General features: G+C 45.4%; 1 protein-coding gene across 1 annotated transcript in view; it reads left to right on the forward strand.

Moving 5' to 3' along the window:
- LOC144104974 (venom metalloproteinase antarease TserMP_A-like) overlaps positions 1-9,209 on the forward strand; it is a 43,778-nt gene extending 34,569 nt beyond the window's left edge. Inside the window, exons 13-14 of the mRNA XM_077638198.1 lie at positions 7,024-7,143; positions 9,108-9,209. Coding sequence (XP_077494324.1) covers positions 7,024-7,143; positions 9,108-9,173 — 186 coding nt within the window. The 3' untranslated portion in view covers positions 9,174-9,209. The remainder of the gene's footprint in view (positions 1-7,023; positions 7,144-9,107) is intronic.
- The last annotated feature ends 11,439 nt before the right edge of the window (positions 9,210-20,648 follow it).

Genomic DNA, 20,648 nt, shown 5'->3' on the forward strand with positions numbered 1-20,648 from the left:
ATTAAGTATCAGAAACAATGTATTGAGGGGAAAGCAGCTGCCGAGAATTATGTAAGCACAAGTGTGTTGAAGGATGATGCGGAAACTGTGTACGAAACGCTTCACGATCTCACAAGTATCGGCATTCTGAAAGAAAAGCAACATGGCATTAATCCATAAGAAACAAGGTGTCGGTTACTTTAAAATCGCAAACCGATTAGCTTGTTGTCCGTTGCCTGCAAGAAATTTACTTAGGTAATCGGTAATTCAACGAGCGGAACCTAAGAATTCAATCATCCTAATGACCAGGCTGTGTTCATAAAGGCTACTGGAAAATACACCTATCAATCGGGTAATGGAAATATGCTCCTTACATAGCCAACCTTAAGATAGCACGCATATAATACGAGGATACGTTAGACTCGTTCGGATCCCACGCATTCATGTTGGCTCAGTGCCAAACCCTGGTGTAGGAGAGGGATTTATTTATTTATTTATTCAAAATACCCCCAAAGGCCCTCATTTGAGGGTATTACATGGGGGGGAGGGGGGAGTACAAGTATCGCAAGATATCTGTTGCTACTTTACAGCCAGCGTGCATGGTATTTATAGAAAAAGTAATAAAATCTCAACAAGAAAGGCTTTTTGAGGCAGGGAGACAGGATCTTTCACTGCATGTCACCGCATGTTTACATTAGATATTCAGAGATCTGAAGTGTGAAGAGATGGGGACAACAGTAAATGAATACTACCTTGCCAATTTAATTCACTGATGCCTATGCCTTGCGAAGTCACTCAAGGGACGAATTACAAGGCATGAAATGCATCTAGGCCGGCAAAACAGAACAGTGGGTTTAAGATTAACATAGAGATCACTAAAGTAATGTTCAAGAGTCTCGAAACAGAATAACAGATTACGGTGGGTAGCCATGCGCATGAAGTTGTAAATGAAAGTTAGAAGGACGCTTAAGCTTCATCTTAGGCCTAAGAATAGCGAGCAAGCCCTAGGGTGTGCAAGCTGTAACAGCAGCGCCACCTCTGCTCAGTTCTAAAAAGACGGAACGCGGCGGCATGTAAAGTATAAAAGCAACGCGGGGCGTCGAGCGGGCTGTCCAGCTTGAAGGGTAGGCGCTAATGCCCTCACCTGTTAAATTCGCGAAAGAAGCCACACAATACAGTCGCGCTGCGGAACTTTAAGTACAGAATGTAGTGAAGGCGGTGGCGTATCCAGCAGCCAACTAATGTGGTCTATACCCGACTGCGGTTACCGCCATCTATGAGCAGAGCTAGCATGGGGTGTTCCTTTCCTGTCAAGCGTTCCGAGGTTGTAGCTGCTCTGTAAAATGAAATAGACTGCATATTTTATTCGCCCGGAAAATTTGAACCAGACTGCAGTGTAATCACGCGAATAAAAATTTAACACATTAATTTATAGAAAGCAATGGCCCCTTCAGCAAGCAGCCGGATACGCAGTGATGTATGTTAAACTACCAAAAGCCAATGTTAGTGCACATCTGTCAACCCTTCTAACGTACACAGGTTTCAGTTGCGCCTGCTGCCGCTTCGACGGTGAGCGAGTGTATTCGGGGGCAGCACTCTGGCGCTTGGATTCACGTTCCCTACGAGGGGCCTAGGCCAAACCCTCGGGCACCAACATGTTAAGATGGAAGTAGTGCAGAGAAGAATACAAACTAATTTGGTATGAGTGCGCCGCAACTGTTAACGAAAAAAAACATTCTATGAAATATTAGAAATCACAGAAATTAGAGAACTTTAACTCTCTGGCGTTTAACAACCCAAAGGGACATATGGGTGTGGAACGTGCCATAAAGAAGGGGTCCAAATCATGTTGAGCACTTGCGATTGCTGAACACGCAGTGACATCGCACAGCATGCTTGGTTTTTTTTTTTGCATTTCTCCAATGTGTAAATACGACCGCGCGGTCACGGTCGCAATCGCGAAACTGGAATCAGCAGCCGCATGCCGAAGGTATTGAGCAGTTTCGCCGTGTAGAAGTAGAATGATCGATACAGTAAAAAAAAGTGACTATTAGATCATGCAAGATGGAGACATTATGTCTATAGCTCAAAATATGCAAGTGAAACTTATACCTTTCGTTTGCTCCAGGATCAGATTACTTACAAGTGTAGCATGAATTACAGTGTGAAAAATTAGATAGCGTAGTTTAACACGAGGGTAACAAAATTATACAGATAAACAAGTCTTAATAACCATATTAAGAGGAATGTACTTATTTCCCTTTGAGCATATGCTCTATTTAATAATTACGATATTACGTGGTGAAATACATCATGTCCTTTGAACGTGGTTTGTAGTTAGTGCATTAGTTGCAGGCATGCCTTTCTCGTCTGTCACCTTTGTTGTATCTGCTCGAATTGATTCGCAAATCAACTAACCGTTCGATTATTATGTGTTTGTGTTTTTCGCTTTCATGGGCAATTTAGTAAAATATTCTGATAGAAGGGGAGGGAAAATTTAATCGCAGGGGTGTTGAAGACATGTTACCATTGTGTGTCAAGAGAAGAATTGATATTAACATGCGCCGCCTTCTTGCGCAATACAAAAGGTTTCGTAATGTGAGACATTGGGGCGACCATTATTTAATGAGAAAAAAAAGGCTTGTTCCAGAATCGCTCCCGTACGCTGAGCCAAAGAAAAATTTGGAGTTTAGGTATTCTTCCCACAATAAAACCGAAGGAGTAATGCAAGAAATTTATTGGACGATGGAAAGTTTAGAACTGAAGAATGATTTTGCATACGACTATCATTGTTGTATTTTGTGTGGCTGAGTTAAACAAAACAAAACAACCTTCGGTCCTTTTCATTCACGCTTTTTGATTTATAGAGCGCTACAGTTAATCGCATAATGAAGCATTTGCTACAATTACAATTTTATTTACACAGCAGATGCAAATGCGAAACATGTGCCAAAAGCGCATACTATGAAAGGGGTCATATTATGGGTGTTGAATATGTCATTATTCTAAAAAAAAGATACATTTTTAATGTATTGCTTTTTATTGAGAGCCTCTTTTATTACAGCTGGCAAATTTTGATTAGGTTAAGAAATGGCCTGTAGAAGGCGTAAATATGGAGTTATGTGACCAAGGTAGTGTGAATATTTCCATTGGATTGATAAAAAAATTGATAAAAACGCAGAGCGTCATTACCTGTTCTGACTTCCTAGTAATATTAATTTCTACTGTGTTAGTTGAGCTAATGTTGTCAATTGATTCTTTCGAATCCAAACTGTCATTAATAGTGCCTTTGTGACAGGAATAAAGTATTTTGACTGCGACTAACATCTCGGGGCACTTCGAAAAAAGCAGGCAATATTGATATCGGTGCGTAGTTAGACTGGTGAAAGAGACACTGTATTGCGACGAACTAAAGGAAAACATGGCCACGTCACACATCATGAACTGTACATTTCATTCGGTTTCCCTTTCACTTCCTTTATCGTAGCCGCTGAGGAAGCTCAGTGGTTATTGCGCTCGGCTGCTGACTCGAAAGACGCGGGTTCGATCGCGGCCGCGTTTCGATGGATGTGAGATGCTAGAGGCCTGTGTACTGTTCGTTTTCAGTGCAAGGTAAAGGACCCCAAGTGGTTGAAATAATTCGGAGCCCTTCACTAAGGCGTCCTTCATAGACTGAGTCGCTTTTGGAACGCCAAACCATCATAAAACCTAAACCCTTTACCGCGCTGGCCACGTGTAGAGTAGCCAGAAATGAATCATCTTGTTATCTTCCCTCTCATGTTTTCTTTCTCCGTCCCCTACCTGATCTTCAAGATTACACTAAACTGGCATACAACAACAGGAATAGCAAAAAGCTTCAAAGTCGAAGGGAGAAAACAGTCGCCATCTCTGCCTATGTTCCAAGGGCACAATACGCAGTATTCGTAGCCGTAGTGGCTTATGCACCATAAAACAGAACAAAAACTTTTGGGCTTCCTTCCATTCATGTCGGCGTCGTCTTTACATTTACTTTGTCTTATTATCTCCGTGCAAAAATACTGTTGCCACTTTGCTCCGTACTGAAAAAAAGTTTATTTCGTGTGCTTTAGTTGTCTTCAGAGTATTTGGTGTTTTACAGTGAGAGTATTATAATTTTTTACGACAATTTTATTAACTTTGATTTGCGGCTAGGCGCTGACATTAGAACGCGAACAAACAATTGTGGCTCGAATCCACTCTGTAGAGGTGGTCGGACAGTGAAGCTGTAAAACGACACCAAATCACCCACTGCGACGTCACTTGAAAATTCGCACACGTGGCTCTACATTGAGTGAAAGTAGAGGCAAGTGAAATGTATTTGAGCTCTGTGCTGTATGCCGAATTTCAAAGGATATACGCTATTTGCATTCATTTTTAAGCCCGCCGTCTTCTGCTTACGACGACACGAAAATGCAACCGCAATCTTCACCGGAAACACACGCTGGGAGAAGGAACGCGCTTCGCATTGTTTGCAGGCGCCGTTATCAAACATTATGCGGTTTGCACTTCACACGCGCGCTTCGAAAGACGGCAACCCATTTCGAAGCTGCTGCAAACCTGGAGTCCTTGGCAACGCTGCAACACGCTGTCATATCCCGCTTTTAAAGACGAAGCTTAAGCGTCGTCCAATTGTTTAAATCCTTTGTAGCGAGAGCTACATTACGGTAGCATTTCGAGCCTCCAGCGTGGCAGCGCCACCACCCCATGGCAGCGGCGCCGTGGCTGATCACGTGGTTCGTCACGTGGTTCGTCACGGGACCAAGTTCCACTCGGTCAGCTGTAGCTATCGCGTCACTCCAGGTTTGACCAGAGCTAAACAGCCGCCAATTTTTTTTCACCTTTTTATTATTGTTAGAAAGTTATACCACCGCCGTTTTCTTACATTATGCGGTTTGCACTTCACACGAGGGCCTCGAATCACGTCAACTCCTTTAGAAGCAGCTGCTAACCTAAAGTTTACAGGAACGCGTCGGACGGTGCGCCTTTGTTCACACGCGCCCTATCATCTGTCATGTGGTTTTGATGCTTGTTTAGGGGTTTTTCTTTAGCCTCACGTTTTTTGCTGACGACGACACGACGAAAAATACCTTGGACGGTAGAGGGATACAGCTTCGCTGTAAAATGCCAATATCATTTTAACACTGTTGTGAAAAATTGTCTTCTTTTTGTGTACAGCAGCAGATTTTGAATTTCTTTCGAACGACTTCAAAATGCTTTATCTACCACACCTGGGCGTTGTTAAACAGAACCACTTTTTACACATCAGTACTGCAACGGCAACATTGTTGACGAATACATTAGAGTAAGCGCTTTCTAATGACATCTCTGCATCAACACTGCACTTGTGTTTTTATGGGCTAGCACTAGATGCCTCGCTAGCGAAACGGCCGTCCCGTCTCCTGGCGAACACCCGGAGCAACTTGGGTAAGCTGGGAGGAGCGTCCCAGCAGCTGCTGCCAATTGGAGGAGGGCGAAAGATGCGAAGAAGGTGGACGTGAACAATGAAATTTCCGGTGGAATATGCAGTGCCGTAAGCGTTAAATCTTAGAAGAAGCTGGTCCTGCGACATGTTCTGAAACCCCGCGATGTGCAAGGCGAGCTGAGCACCAAAGGTAAAGAAAAGAGAACCAGTACTGCGTGAAAGAACAACTGAGTACTGCAGTCACTGCAGGAACGTGCAGTCGAGAAGCGTGTACAAGTGACTTCAGAGACAGCCGAACAGATGGAAAGGGAATTCGAACCGCAAGGAGCAGCTCAGGCGGTTGATCGCAAGAGGAAGTCCAAGGAACGAATGGAACAATATTTGAATGCAACCAGAAATATCAAGCCTTTCAAAATCTAAGCAAAGCTAAACAAGGGCAGACTTGCTAGCGCACCTATGCTGCATTTAGCGGTGGTCGCAGCTGATTACGAACAGGGTTAATTGAAGAGACAGGTCTTTGCCCTACAGTGCGTGTAGTGAGAATGATAACTATGATGTAAATCGCGGGTCAGTTTTTCTTGTTTTGTCTGTGGCTTTTTCCGTGATGAAGACAGGGCTATTTTTAATTACTTTTAAACCCACGAGTCTCTTCAGGGGAGGTTGCAAGCGCTTTTTATAAGGTAGAGTCAAATTTTTGTCGCAAAAAGAAGGTAGAGTTTTTATTTTATGATACACGCTGTATATTTGTAACCGTCAGCGTTTTCGCTTTTTTACTGAGAGAATGTCTTCACCTGAACTCAGGTAGAAGAGCTTTGACTGCCTTCTTTCTACAATTGAAGGACGAAAAAGTTCAAGCTGCGCTTGATTTCCCGTTGGTTTGGTGATACGTTATCAGGTGCTTGTTTAAATACAGAGGCATGTTGGTTGGCCACGCACCTCTTTTGCTCATGATGCGAGCATGAACGAGTAAACACCGGCACCACGTAGCCTCAGTGATGGTGTGTTGAAACGCGTGTAATCATAACTCCTTAGATAATGACGAAAGAGCGCTTAATGGGCTAATGAAACTACGGCCGGCTATTTTGCGCTCTGGATTTTATTCCAGACGGTAAAATACATTAAGATGGCTTAATTGTGAATAGACATCTTCCTGCCACAAGCTCGCGTGTATGGCACACCAAATACAGTGCCGTGTGAATTTTGCGCTGAAGGCGTCCTTACTTTGCAAGGACTTTGCAAGGAAGAGAATGCGTGTTCCTTAAGGCATTGTGATAAACTCTCAGTATGAGAAGCATACAGTATATCGTACATGATCAGTGAGATATATAATAATATATAAAACTTAATATAACAATATATAATTACATCTTAATAATTATGCATAATAAACTGAATACACACTCAAGATACACTCATTATCGCTGCACGAACAGTAATGTTTTGGTGAAGACTCTCCATATATTTCCTTCCTGCAAGTCGTCCACAAGACGCGACCTAACCTTGTCCACTAGTTTAGGTAATGTATTCCATCATCGTCTTGTTGTGTGTGATCTCAATTACGGGTTACTGGGATTTTCCAATGGCCTGGTGCGTTTTACATTCAGGACTACAATGGTGAAGAAAAATGCCACGCTCGGTGCTTCATGCCTGCAACAGTTTACGGCTATAACACTTCGCTGCCCGCATTTTTGCCAGACAATGCTCGTTGCACCGCAGGTGGCGGCGTAAGTATACCAAAAACGTTTCTTCTCTTGTGTCTCTTTGCACCGCTGTGTACGTGCCTAGAAATTCAGCTGTCACCTTTAAAGGTCTATGCCATGGTAAAGAACACCCAGAAATTGTGCACATACGCATTTTTTCAACAGGATTTTGTTTACGAACGCTATTTTTTTGCGAATTATAACAGTGAATCGTAACAACCAATAAATATGCAGATCCGTCCTCAGGAAGCTGGAAATGTTTTGTTATTTTGGTTCAAAAACAAACCTTTATTTGTTTGCAATGTCAGTCTGAACTTGTTGCGTGCGCTGTGCAAAATTTAGAAGCGAGATTTCGCTACTCGTGGCAAGGATAAACTATTCCCATTTATATCTTCATAACAGTACCTTACAATGTTTGCAAGTTGGCTCGCAAATAAAAATGACATCCAACAAAGGTCACCTTGAGACCGCCAGAATGACTTCAAGGAGTGAATGGCTATCGCACGGACATATACATAGTCCGACTATGAGAGGGTGACACTTGACTTCAGTGCATTACCTGCAGTGTGGGGCCGCAAACGTTAGAGACAGTCGCTGCAGAATGCACTCGCCTCGTAGAGATTACGACAAAATAAATTCGATAATCTAGAGCGTACTTAGCGCTGCCAAATTAAGCAGCCTGAGTAATGGAGCTTAGGTAAGTGCAACTGACGTATATAAAAATATAAAATACGACTGTTTGTTTGCTAAAAGATATATATATATATATATATATATATATATATATATATATATATATATATATATATATATATATATATATATATATATATATATATATATATTTGCCGCTAAAATCTTCATTAAGCCTAAATATGCGCTAATCAGTATAAAATAATTCGCCAGCTCGTAACATCACATTTTTTCAGAACGTGTAATATTTCATTGCTTGAGTAATGATGAGGAAAATGCGGGAAAAAAGCAGCAAGAAATGAAAACGTGATTGATGCACGCAATCAAATAGAGAAAAAAGCCCTCGCTTGCGCATGTTAGCCAAATCTTCGCTATTTGAAAGCACTAACCGCAAAATCCATCTGTTTTGTCCAAATAGGTAAAAGTCACGCATATTTTTTGGCGTGCAGAATGAAGGAAACGAAATTGCAAGTTTTTATTTTCAACTCTGAGTGAAAAAAAAAAAACTGCAGCAGGAAATTTTTTGTCTGAGCGTTTGGCTCGCGGAGGACGTGAAATTTAGCAGAATCTTCCTGCTCCCGTATTTAATGACATGAGTGCAATTTTTGAGGAAACTACCGACGACCATTTTTACGTAATGCTCCAAAAAGAGGCTATAACATAGTTGCGTTTTGAACGCCATCAATCCAATGCTGGACACGCTAAGCAATGCCGTTAAAGAGGTTGTGTACTGAGAACGTAGCGCGTTAGAAATTGGAGAATGTGGGAAACTGAGCAATGTGTACCTTCGCATATCCTCCGGCTGTCTGTTTCACCCGGTGCAGTTGGTGTGCACCGCGTGTTGGCCGGTAGGTTAGTAAATGCCGACACGATGCCTGACCGGTTGAATAGGCTTTGAGCACGCAATAGCTGCGGCCTCGCTTGAGATCCACTGCGCACTGACAGACTATGGGCAAATCATATACCATCCCGGCAGCCTTCAGTCTAGTGAATAAAATTGCATATTTTATGATCAACGCTTCTCCAGATTATTTGTTTGTCATTAAAGCATTTTGATAGGCTACCTTACCGATGGTATGTTAAAGGGTACATTGTTTATTTTTATCTTTTTATCTTCTTTGTTTCTGCGCTGGGTGTTAAAATCAATCGTTCCAGGTCTGCGTTTGCTTATGAATTACAGCCCTCAGGCTTGAAAAAAATTGCTGCATGTCAAGCCCACTCTCTCAGAGAAACATCTAAGTATTTTCTTGTCGTTTTATTGCCTGTTCTAAGCCTTATTTGTAATACGTTTTCAGACAAGATGCTTAAACGGCGATTGCGTGGCTAACAGGACAAGGCGCTCCTGGTACAATCCAAAATAGCATGCAGAGAAATAAACTCGACCACCTAACACTTACTATAGGTGTTTAAGCTTGCGTGTCGTGTCATTTTTCACATGTTGTCAATGTTAGAATACTTGTTTGAGGGAGGCTTTTTGTTGTCAGCGCGCTGACCCGTGACGTGTCATTCATATAGCAGCACGAACTATATACTAAGCCGGTGGTCTAACATCTACCGAGGTTTGAAATAGAAACTGCAAGTCTGCATTGGATTGAACATTCGCATATGCAGTAAAAGGGAAATGAAAATTGTCTAAACTAGTCAATTTATTTTATTTACGATAGCCTATATTGAAGATAACAATAATAGCCTTAATGTTTTCAATGTTTATATACGCGGCTGTTAACTATTAGAAGCTTGAGAAATTAGGTAACGCAATTCTGAGCCGTCAGTGTGTGAAATTCCCTAAATTATGTGAGTGTTAGATATTTTCTACTTGTTCTTTCGACTTCTCTGACATCCACAACCTCAAGCACCTGGCAGCGGCGCCTTATTGGCTATGGCTTTTGGGTGCGCAATAAAATCCTGGCCGCGGCGGCCCCATTTTAGTGCGAACGAAACAGCAGAAAATATACCCATCGGCTGTCTGATGATAGTGCTGATTAGAAACCACGTAACCTACTTGCGTACAAGCTCGTTAACCTCCAGGATTGAACAGTTTTAATTAAACCGCTCACATAACTGACAATTATTACCTGTAGATATGTGCTGGCGGTGAGTTACCGAGCAATTTGACTGGAGCACTTAGCCGTACTTTGAAAATATTTTAGATCACGTCATCTCGAAAACCTTTAACCTGCAGCGGCGATATCTATGCCCAAAAATTCTGGAGAAAAGCATTTTTGAGCAGGAAATCATTTTTGAACATAATGTTTTCATATAACACAGCTCTTCACTTTAACATTCAATATATCTGCAGATCATTCGACGGCACCGTTGCGTTTTGTTTCAATTAACGTTTTTCGTATTGTCAAAAGCGTTCCCCATTCGTTTTATATGGCAGTCCTAAATGTCCGATACGTTCGACGGAGACACTTTAAAAGAAAGATATTGCTGCATATCAAAAGAATATATCATTGCCTTCAATGTTTTTATAATATTATCTCGCAATTTTCTAATATTCAAACAATTTGTCCTAGAATGTTGGCCATGCGAATAAAACTTCTAAGCGTTTACACTCTGCTGCATCAAGCAGTAACCTCAGCGATGGCTGTCGCATTGCTGCTGGCTCTATTTTTCTTGCGCATAAGACGTACAGCAACGCCAATGATATACATACGCAGTGGCACCCTCGGCTAGCCACAATGATCGCAAATCAGGAAATATTGAAAGGCCGGCGCTGGCCGCAGGGCAACTTTTTGCACATCACCGACAAGTGACCATGAATCCATGACCCTCACAGGTGTGTGACAAGTTACATTGCGTGTTAATGCGATGTTAACACGAGTTAACATCAGTTAATCAGTTAACATGTGAACAGTGGACACTGTGAATAAAACAGGAAGGGCCCTATATAACAAATCTAGTTTTAATAAACCATGCACACATCAACGCAAAGCCGTGTGGATTGTACTGGCAACCATAAACTATGAACGTTTTCTACAATATCATGCATCTTACTATTGTCTTTGCGCTGGCTTCTGATTGTAACTAGCAGAACGTGCCTCCAGTCGTTGACAAGGCGAATATAACAACTCTAGTTTTAATAAACCATGTACGAATCACCGCAAAACCATGTGCATTGTACTGCTAACAATGAATTTTTTCTGCGAAAAACATACATCTTAATATTGTCACTGAGAAACGGTTGGCGTAAGCAGGGCTGGGTTTACTTGATTTAATTAGACGCGCAAGACGTTGCAACGCGCGAGGCAATAGGCAGCACGAGAGATGAAGACGAAGCGTCTAGCCCCGAGATGGCTCAAGGCTTGCCAACTGCCAGGAAATGCAGTTTAGCCGCTGTATGGCGCCATTAGAGTAGTTAGTAGCGTAGCATTGCTCCCCCTCTCTTGAAGACATCGACTCGGTGTGGTAGCAATTGCAGGCAGGACCACAAGGGTAGTCGCACGTGTCCGGCGTGTGGTGTAGACACGCGCGAGGGGCTAGCGGGTTTGGTACGGCTTCATCCGGGCGACGTGGACAACTTCGGAGGTAGGCCGTCCAGAAGAGCGAACTGTTCCTTGAGGGAGATCTTCGTAGGTAACTTGACTGAGCTGGCGGAGCACCTCGTAGGGGCCAAAGTATCTGCGTAGAAGCTTTTCAGAGCGTCCCCTCATGCGGATTGGGCTCCACACCCAGACTTGTTCGCCGGGCAGGTAACGCACATTTCGGTGGCGGAGGTTGTATCGCTGAGCGTCGTGAACTTGCTGGTGCTGGATGCGCTGTCGAGCGAGTTGGAGGGCGGCCACAGCGTAACGAACAAATTGGGCAGCACCCATAACAGAGGGGGTAGCGCTAGCTGGAAGCAGCACTGCATCCAGCATGGTTGTGGCTTCGCGACCATGTACTAAACGAAATGGAGTGAAGCGTGTCGTTTCCTGGACCGCAGTATAATACGCAAAGGTGACGTAAGGGAGTATGGCGTCCCAGTTCCAGTGGTACGCGTCGACATACATAGAAATCATGTTGGCGATCGCCTTGCTGAGCCGTTCGGTGAGGCCGTTCGTTTGAGGGTGGTAAGCGGTTGTTTTGCGGTGACTGGTGCCGCTTAGGCGCATAACCTCCTGCGTAAGGGACGAGGTGAACGCCGTTCCCCTGTCAGTTAAAGCGATGGTGGGTGCACCGTGACGAAGCACAATGTTTTGAATAAAAAGTTCGCAATTTCGTCAGCAGTACCACGGGGAAGAGCTTTAGTCTCACAGTATCGGCTGTGGTAGTCGGTGGCGACCACAATGTAGCGGTTGCCCAACGAGGACTCCGGAAATGGGCCTAGTATGTCCATGCCAACTTGGTGGAAGGGAACCTGAGGCGGATCAATAGGCTCGAGTAGGCCGGCTGGCTTAGTTGGCGACGACTTGCGACGCTGGCACTCGCGGCAAGTTCTTACGTAACGTTTCACAACTGCAGCAACCCTTGGCCAGTAGTATTTTTGCAGTATTCGTGCCAAAGTTCGACAAAAACCAAGGTGACCAGAAGATGGGTCATCATGGCTCGCCTGCAGGACTTCGTCGCGAAGGACCGTAGGCACGACGAGTAGATGATAGACAGCTTCTGTTGGACTGTAGTTTTCTTATATAGGACGCCGTCACGTAAACAGAACGACGACAGCCCGCGCAAAAAGATTCGCGGGGGAGACTGAGCGCTTCCTTCTAGATACTCAATGAGGGGCCGTAGTTCGCTGTCGTCACTTTGGTGTTGAATGAGGATGGACGTGGAGATGGCACCAAGAAAAACAGAATTGTCGTCGGGGTCAGCTCGGTTGTTCTCGATAGGAGCACGAGACAAACCGTCGGCATCACTGTGCTTCCTACCAGACTTATAGACGATGGAGACATCGAATTCCTGAAGTCGAAGGCTCCAGTGTGCAAGCCGTCCCGAGGGATCTTTGAGGTTCGCCAGCCAACACAGCGAGTGGTGGTCGCTGACGACCCTGAAAGGGCGGCCATATAGGTACGGTCGAAATTTTGTTACTGCCCACACAATGGCCAGGCATTCTTTTTCGGTGGTGGAATAGTTCGCCTCAGATCGTGACAAGGTGCGGCTCGCGTATGCGATTACGCGTTCGAGACCATCCTGCCTCTGCACAAGGACCGCACCGAGGCCGATGTTGCTGGCGTCTGTGTATAGTTCAGTGTTGGCTGACTCGTCGAAGTGTCCAATGATGGGCGTACTTTGGAGACGAGTGCGGAGGTCTTCAAAGGCTTGCTGTTGCTCCAGGCCCCAGAAGAATGGTTCGGAATCTTTCGTGAGTCGCGTGAGGGGCTCAGCGATCTGGGAGAAGTTCTGCACAAAACGCCTATAATAGGCGCAGAGACCCAGAAAGCGGCGCACACTGCGCTTATCAGTGGGCACAGGAAAAGCAGCCACAGCAGCAGTCTTATCGGGGTCTGTGCTAACCCCTTTAGCGCTCACGATGTGGCCCAGAAACTTCGTCTTCGAAGGCGAAGTGACACTTTTCGGGCTTCAGGGAGAGACCGGCCGACAGAATCGCTTCGAACACAGCGCGCAGGCGTCTCAGGTGCTCTTCGAACGTGTCAGAAAAGATGACAACGTCATCCAAGTACACGAGACAGGACTGCCATTTGAGATCGGCAAGAACGGTGTCCATCATCCTCTGGAAGGTTGCAGGAGCCGAGCACAGGCCGAAAGGGAGCACCCGGAATTCATACAGACCGTCCGGTGTAATAAAGGCGGTCTTTTCCCGGTCGCGTTCGTCCACTTCGATTTGCCAATAGCCGCTTCGTAAATCTAGCGATGAGAAGTACTTGGCGTGGCGCAGCCGGTCCAGGGAGTCATCAATACGCGGGAGAGGATAAACATCCTTTTTAGTGACTTTGTTTAAACGTCTGTAATCAACGCAGAACCGTAGGGTTCCATCTTTATTTGCCACTAGAACAACAGGCGACGCCCACGGGCTCGTCGACGGCTGTATCACGTCGTCCTTGGGCATTTATGAACTTGGCGGCGAATGGCATCGCGCTCCTTCGAAGAGATGCGGTAGGGCGGCTGACATAACGGCCGTTGGTTGGCGTCAACTATAATTCGGTGCTTTGTGAGCGGTGTCTGCCTAACCTTGGAGGTCGAGGCAAAGCAATCGCAGAAAGACTGAATAACGCTTTCCAAGCCACGTTTCTGGTTAGTTGGGAGGTTTGGGTTCACGTCGGTGTTTGTGTTAGTGGTCGGTTCCTCCACTGATGCCGGGGCTCCGGACAAAGCGTGCTGTCCCGCGAATTCGCCGAGTTCCTCGAAATACGCAATAGCTGTTCTGCCAGGCAAACACTGAGGTTCACAACAAAAATTGGTCACTAAGAGTTCGGTTCGGTCCTTGTCCAGTTCAACAATTCCTCGAGCAACCCACACTTGCCGACCAAGGAGCAGCGACATGTTAGTTTCAGCAATGCCACGAATTTGGGTTCTGTTATCGCACTCTACAGTAACAAACATGCTGGAGTTTGATGGGATCAAAACGTGGTCGTCACAGACGCATAACTTAGCTCTGTGTGGCTCGGTATCGTCGTCGACAGGACCTTGTGTGGAAAACGACACGATTAGCTCCTGGAGGTTGATAACGGCACCGTACTCTTGAAGGAAATTCAAACCGAGTATGAGGCCTTTGGAGCACTCGTTTAACACAGCAAAGCAGACAGGGAAAGTAACACCGAGGATCTGGATTCGCGAAGTGCAGACACCAATCGGAGTTACCACGTGGCCACCAGCTGTCCGGATCTGCGGCCCAGACCAAGGGGTCAGAAACTTCCTCAAGACCGTGGCTAACCCTCTGCTCATTACCGAAAAATCGGCGCCGGTATCCACGAGTGCGGTGACGTCGTGGTTGTCGGCGGATACCGGAATTTCGGCGGAGGCCAGTCGGTCGCAGCGCGTCGTCGAGGTCGTCGGGTCAGGTCGTCGTCGGTAGGAGCGTCGCGGCGAATCGTCGGGTAGAGGCTCTTGCCTCGGTCCAGTAGCGGCAGCCCTACCCCCGGAGGACGCCGTCTTCAGTTTTCCGGACGGGGGGACGTACCTCTGAACTGGCCAGAGGGCGACGGGCGGCCGAGCGAAGAGAACCGCCTAGGGGATGGCGATCGGGACTGGCGTCGCTGCGAGGTCGAAGATTGCACGTTTTCAGCCAAGTACTGTTCGATATCCCGTGGTCTTTCACCGCAGCGTGGTCGAGGTGCGTCAGGTGAAAACCCCCTTAAACCCATCCTGCGGTAGGAGCAGTGGCGGAGGATGCGGCCAGGCTCTCCGCAGTCGTAACAGAGCGGCCGATTGTTTGGCGTACGCCAAACGTGCGCTTTGCTCACAGGGGCCTGAACTCCTGCGGCACGGAGGGTGCTGTTGCGATTGGCTCCTGCAGGTATGGCACAGGAGCGATGGGGGAAAAGGCTCGCATTGCTGGCCCGGGACTTCGTAGCGCCTCGCTGTACGTCATAACAGAGGGCGCCGGGTGTGGAGCTGGGGGTGATTGCACAACTCGTCGGATTTCTTCGCGGACCACGTCCGTAACGGCAGCGACGCTGGCCTGTGGAGCTTCAAAGCAAAGTTTCGCCAGTTCCTCGGGCACCAGGCTTCTTACAAGCTCCCGAAGGTCCTCGGCGGGCAGCGACGTAGGTGTGTACTGGGACTGGGAAGCGGCTGCTACAGTAGCCTGACGTCCGGAGTGGGCGCCCCGTTCCTGTAAAGAGCGCTCGATACCCATTGCCTCCTTGGTGAAGTCGGACACTGTTCGTGGCGGGTCACGGACCAGTCCGGCAAACAGCTGCTCCTTTACGCCACGCATTAAGTGGCGTACCTTCTGGGCTTTGGGCATAGCACGGTCGGCCCGATTGCACAGTCGGGTCATGTCCTCGATGAACATCGCGACGCCCTCGTTCGGCTGCTGTGATCTCGAGCGCAGGGCGATTTCAGCTTTTTCTTTTCTTTCGCTGCTGGTAAATGTCGCTAGCAGCTCTCGACGAAAAGCATCCCAGGTGGTAAAGGAAGCTTCGTGGTTCTCAAACCACGTTTTGGCCGAGTCCTGCAGCGCAAAGTAGACGTTGCGCAGCTTGCGCTCACCGTCCCACTCATTGAAACCCGCCACTCGGTCAAAGCTGGCCAACCAGTCTTCGACGTCCTCGAACCTGTCCCCGTGGAACGGTGGCGGCGATCGAGGTGCGTGAAGGACAAATGGCGGGGCATTCCCGGAGTGCTGACTTGTCTGGCTAGCCGCGGTGGATGTCATGGCCCTTACCGGCGCTGTCAGTTGGCCGAACGCGGGTTGTAGGCCTCGCAGGCGGTGGCTCGCCTTGTGGACTGGTGTTGTAGCCACGCGTTGAGAGCTGACGTCAAAGGTGTCCTCGAGGTCAGCGTACATGGGCTGTTACCCCGCACCTCCGCCAAATATGTCACTGAAAAAGGGTTGGCGTAAGCAGGGCTGGGTTTACTTGCTTTAATTAGACGCGCAAGACGTTGGAACGCGCAAGGCAGCAGGTAGCACGAGAGATGAAGACGGAGCGTCTAGCCCCGAGATGACTCAAGGCTTGCCAACTGCCAGGAAATGCAGTTTAGCCACTGTATGGCGCCACTACAGTAGTTAGTAGCGTAGCAATATTGTCTTTGTTTTATTTTCTGAGTGTAACTCGCAGAACGCGCATCTAATTCAGAATGGGGGTAAGGAATTGACAGGCATTGACTTAGCTAATGCATTTAACAGCCACTTTACAGATATAACTAGTAATTTCGTCGATTCAAATACTCTTAATACTCGAAACGAGAAATCTATGTTCTTAACGCCAATATCAGAGTCAGAGGTGATATCGGTTTTCATGGGCTTAAATAACAGCAAAAGTGCTGACGCAGGCGACATTGTAATAAAACCAGTAAAGTATGTGATAGAAGACATAGCAGGGTGCTTAACTCAAATATATAACCTTTGTTTATCTCAAGGACTATTTCCGAAGCAAATGCAGCTTGCCAAAGTGAGTGTACTGCACAAGAAAGGAAGTAAGAATGAATTTACAAACTTTAGACCCGTGTCAATACTTCCAGTTTTTTCTAAAGGATTCGAAAAAATGATTCTCTCTAGAATAACAAATTTTAGTGAACAATGCAATATTCTTCACGACGCGCAATACGGCTTCAGAAAACACAGATCAACAGAAATGGCACTGCTGGAGCTAAAGGAATTTGTTCTAGAATCTCTCGAAAACAAAGAAGTAGCCCTTGGGGTATACGTCGATTTCACAAAAGCTTTTGATTACTTAAATCACTCTATCCTACTGAAAAAACTTGAAATATACGGCTTCCGTGGAACTGTGCCATCGCTTTTGACATCCTACCTAAATGATCGAAACCAGTACGTATATTTAAATGGCTACTTGTCCCATGTATTGCCCATTTCTGCAGGTGTGCCTCAGGGGAGTATTCTTGGCCCGTTTCTTTTTAATTTGTACCTAAATGACATCATAAGCATCGATCCCACGGTGAAATTTGTCATTTACGCGGATGATGTGACACTGTTGTTCACTGCAGCTAGCGCAGATGAGGTCATCACTAGAGCGAACAAAACTCTTGAGAAATTAGACATATGGGCCCAACTGAACAAATTAAAAATAAACGTTAGTAAAACGAAGGCTGTCCTATACCGTGCGAAAAACAAAATTATTAGCATAGACAGAGACATTAAGTTGAACAACTCAAAGATAGAGATAGTAAACACATTCAAAATACTTGGAGTATATTTCACCGAAAATATGACGAGGGACAATCACGGGAGCCACGTTATCTCAAAACTGTCTTGCATCGTGGGAGTAACGTACGCAAACAGATATACTCTACCTCCAAAGGTTAAACTTTTATTGTACAATGCACTATTCCACTCACACACAAACTATTGCCAACTAGTCTGGGGGAATACAACCAAAGGAAATTTGCAAAAAATTCTGACATTGCAGAAAAAAATGTTAAGAAACATTGAAAACGTCCCCAGAAGTCACCCTTCCCACCTTTTGTTCTCGAAATATTGCATAATGAAAATAGACAGCCTATACTCGCACGGCTTGTGTTCGCGTTATAGGACTGAAATAAAAAACAACACTCATTTTTCATTACTGTTGGCATCTCTTTGTAAAAGGACACTAGCTTATGAATATAGAAGCACACAGCCTTGGTTAGTAAAAACGTGCAGGACAGATTATGGACGACAAATGATAAACAGATTGCTACCACACTTGTTAAATATCTGTTACAGAAACGGTATCACTCCCGAGTTAACTTCAAAAAGAGAACTGAAATTACTGTTCATAGAAAACAATTCCTTCATATGATGGGGTATTTCTAGCATTTTGCATATGTACGCTGTACCTTTCCTTGAGCAACGCTTTTCTGTTCATGCGCATTGTTTTCTCCGTCTCTTTCCTTTACTTATGTAACGTTCTTGTTTTTTCGGGCTTTTTCCGGCATGTACTTTCGCTTATCACCGGTGTATCATACAGTTCAATTAGAATTGTTTTGTTTATTTTCCTTGTACAAGCCGATATGACTTTGTAAACAAAGCATTTCTGTATTTTGATTTGTGTTGTTATTATGCCGCTCTGCCATTATTTTATTTTATTTTATTTTCTCCTTGTCCTCTCTTTTGTTTCTTGAATTTTTTGTAATCTGGGGAGCTGGGAACTAGTCAAGCTGAATTTTCAGCTTTTTTTCCCGCACTCCCTCACTTCATGAGTGAAATAAAGAATTTATTTTTTTTTAATTGTTGACGGGGCTTGATGAACGCGAACATAGTAGCAAAGAGTCTCAAACGGCGCCTGACTGCGATAAATGGTTTAAATTGAAACCAACTTATCTGCGTTACTGTGTACGTTAGCTACAGTGAAACTGTAATTACGTAACCAAGCGCAGGGACTGCAGTAAAGCGAAAGCTAGCGCAGTACTACTGATCATGGTGTGAAAGGTGGTAGATCCAGAACACAACTTTCCACAAATGTGTTATTTTACGCTCTCGTGGGCCAATCGTGCACTTGTAGACACCGTTGCCACGCGCTTCTAGCTGCCATCTCGCTGGTAATGTGGGCAGGTACAGTGAAGAAGCATAGCTTGTCACGCCTGTTGGCGCATGACTGCTGAAAAAAACAAGCACGCAGAAGCACGCGTTCGTAAGAAAGAGCAGACAGGATGGCGCTGAAACTGTTGCAGTGCCGTCCTGTCTCTCCCTTCTTCTTCTGAACGCCTCCTTTTGTGCTGTTTTATTTTCGTATTCAGCTAGAGTTGCTGACAGATCACAGGAGTAACCTGCCCTGAAAGGAGCTTATCAATAGACGTTTGTGCTTGAAAAAAACAATTGCTTGTATCGACCATGAATCTATTGGCGTAATAAGAACTAAAACATGTAACCTATTCGAGCATCAAATGGCGCACGCCATATTCCTAAGCAAGGCCTGCAGGCAGAAAAGCAATCTTGGTTTGGGAAACTTTCCAGTACCAACCTTTCCACTACCGCTCGTAAAAGCGTTAAGTACACTGGCGTCCTTTAAGTATTCAGTTTAAGCACAGGACAAGAACGTACACTCGAAAACTAAATATTGAAGCGCTCCTCTTTAATACATTCGCAAACATCTTGCCCGAGCAATCTTTTCTTTAGCGCCCACAACAACTTAGTCAACTCAAGAAGTGCTATTCTTAGCGTAGTCACAAACCCTCTTGGGAGCATGTGGACGGTAGACCAGTGTGCCTGGGAAAGGGAATAAATGCTTCAACTTATGGCAGCTTATTATTAAGCTCTTTTCCCCTGGTCGCTACCTATTAATAAAGTGACTGAGCAGGATTTGCATCGCTCTAACAAGAAATAGAGCGTTGTGTTCTCATAACATGCCGGACCCCTCGGAGTTGACAACGTAGCCAAAAGTTCTTAACAGGAAAGCTTGGTGGGCGAGACAAGTATTATGAGCATATGAAATAGCCACGCCTAACCAAGGACAAGTGTAATACAGAACGTTGGGAGATGTCTTCTTATGGCAGTGGATATTGCACGTCTGATTATGACCGTATAATCGCGATTAACAGAAGAAGAGAAGGAATTAACTTGTCCTTAGGGTTTGATGTGATGCGACATACTGCTGGTGTTACAAGAACTACACAAAAAAATTTAACGAGAGAGGGGGAGCCCCATGGGTACTTGGCAAAAGTTTCGACAAGAGGAGTTGAATTCATTTGGGCAAAGTGTTAATCGTTGACGAGGTATAAATATGGTTTAAATAGCGCACGTGAAAGATCCTCAGGATGTCGAAATTTTTCCGGAGCCCTCCACTATGGCACCTCTTTCTCCCTTCTCTCACTTTCTCCTTTATTCCTTCACTTACAGTGCGGTTCAGGTGTCCACCGAGAGGTGAGACGGGTACTGTAGCCACTTCCTTTCCTCCAAAACCGACTTTTTTCACTCCTAGGAGGAAGCCGGTGTTAGATGAGGAAGATGACATGTGTGATGTGGGAAGGGTGTTGGCATGCAGAACACGAACTTTAAAATCATGTACAAACAGGATTGCGCCCAAAGCTGATAAACCTGTTGACCTTCAAAACTATAATGGCTTTATCACAGCTAGTTTATTCGGTACATTGAAGATCGCCTTGTTGATCGAGAGCCACAACCACAGAAACAGGAGAAAAGAACAACGAATTGAAATCCACACGTCACCGCAGTCAACTAATTGTCTTGCGCACTTCGCCCCAACGAAGTCGACGTCTTGCATTTCCCTACGCTTAAATTGAGACAAAGAGTGGCGAAAGTGAAATACAATATAGCTAAAGAGAACTTCCTGGGT

The sequence above is a fragment of the Amblyomma americanum genome, chromosome 9, assembly GCF_052857255.1.
Source record: "Amblyomma americanum isolate KBUSLIRL-KWMA chromosome 9, ASM5285725v1, whole genome shotgun sequence".
NCBI classification, from domain to species: domain Eukaryota; kingdom Metazoa; phylum Arthropoda; class Arachnida; order Ixodida; family Ixodidae; genus Amblyomma; species Amblyomma americanum.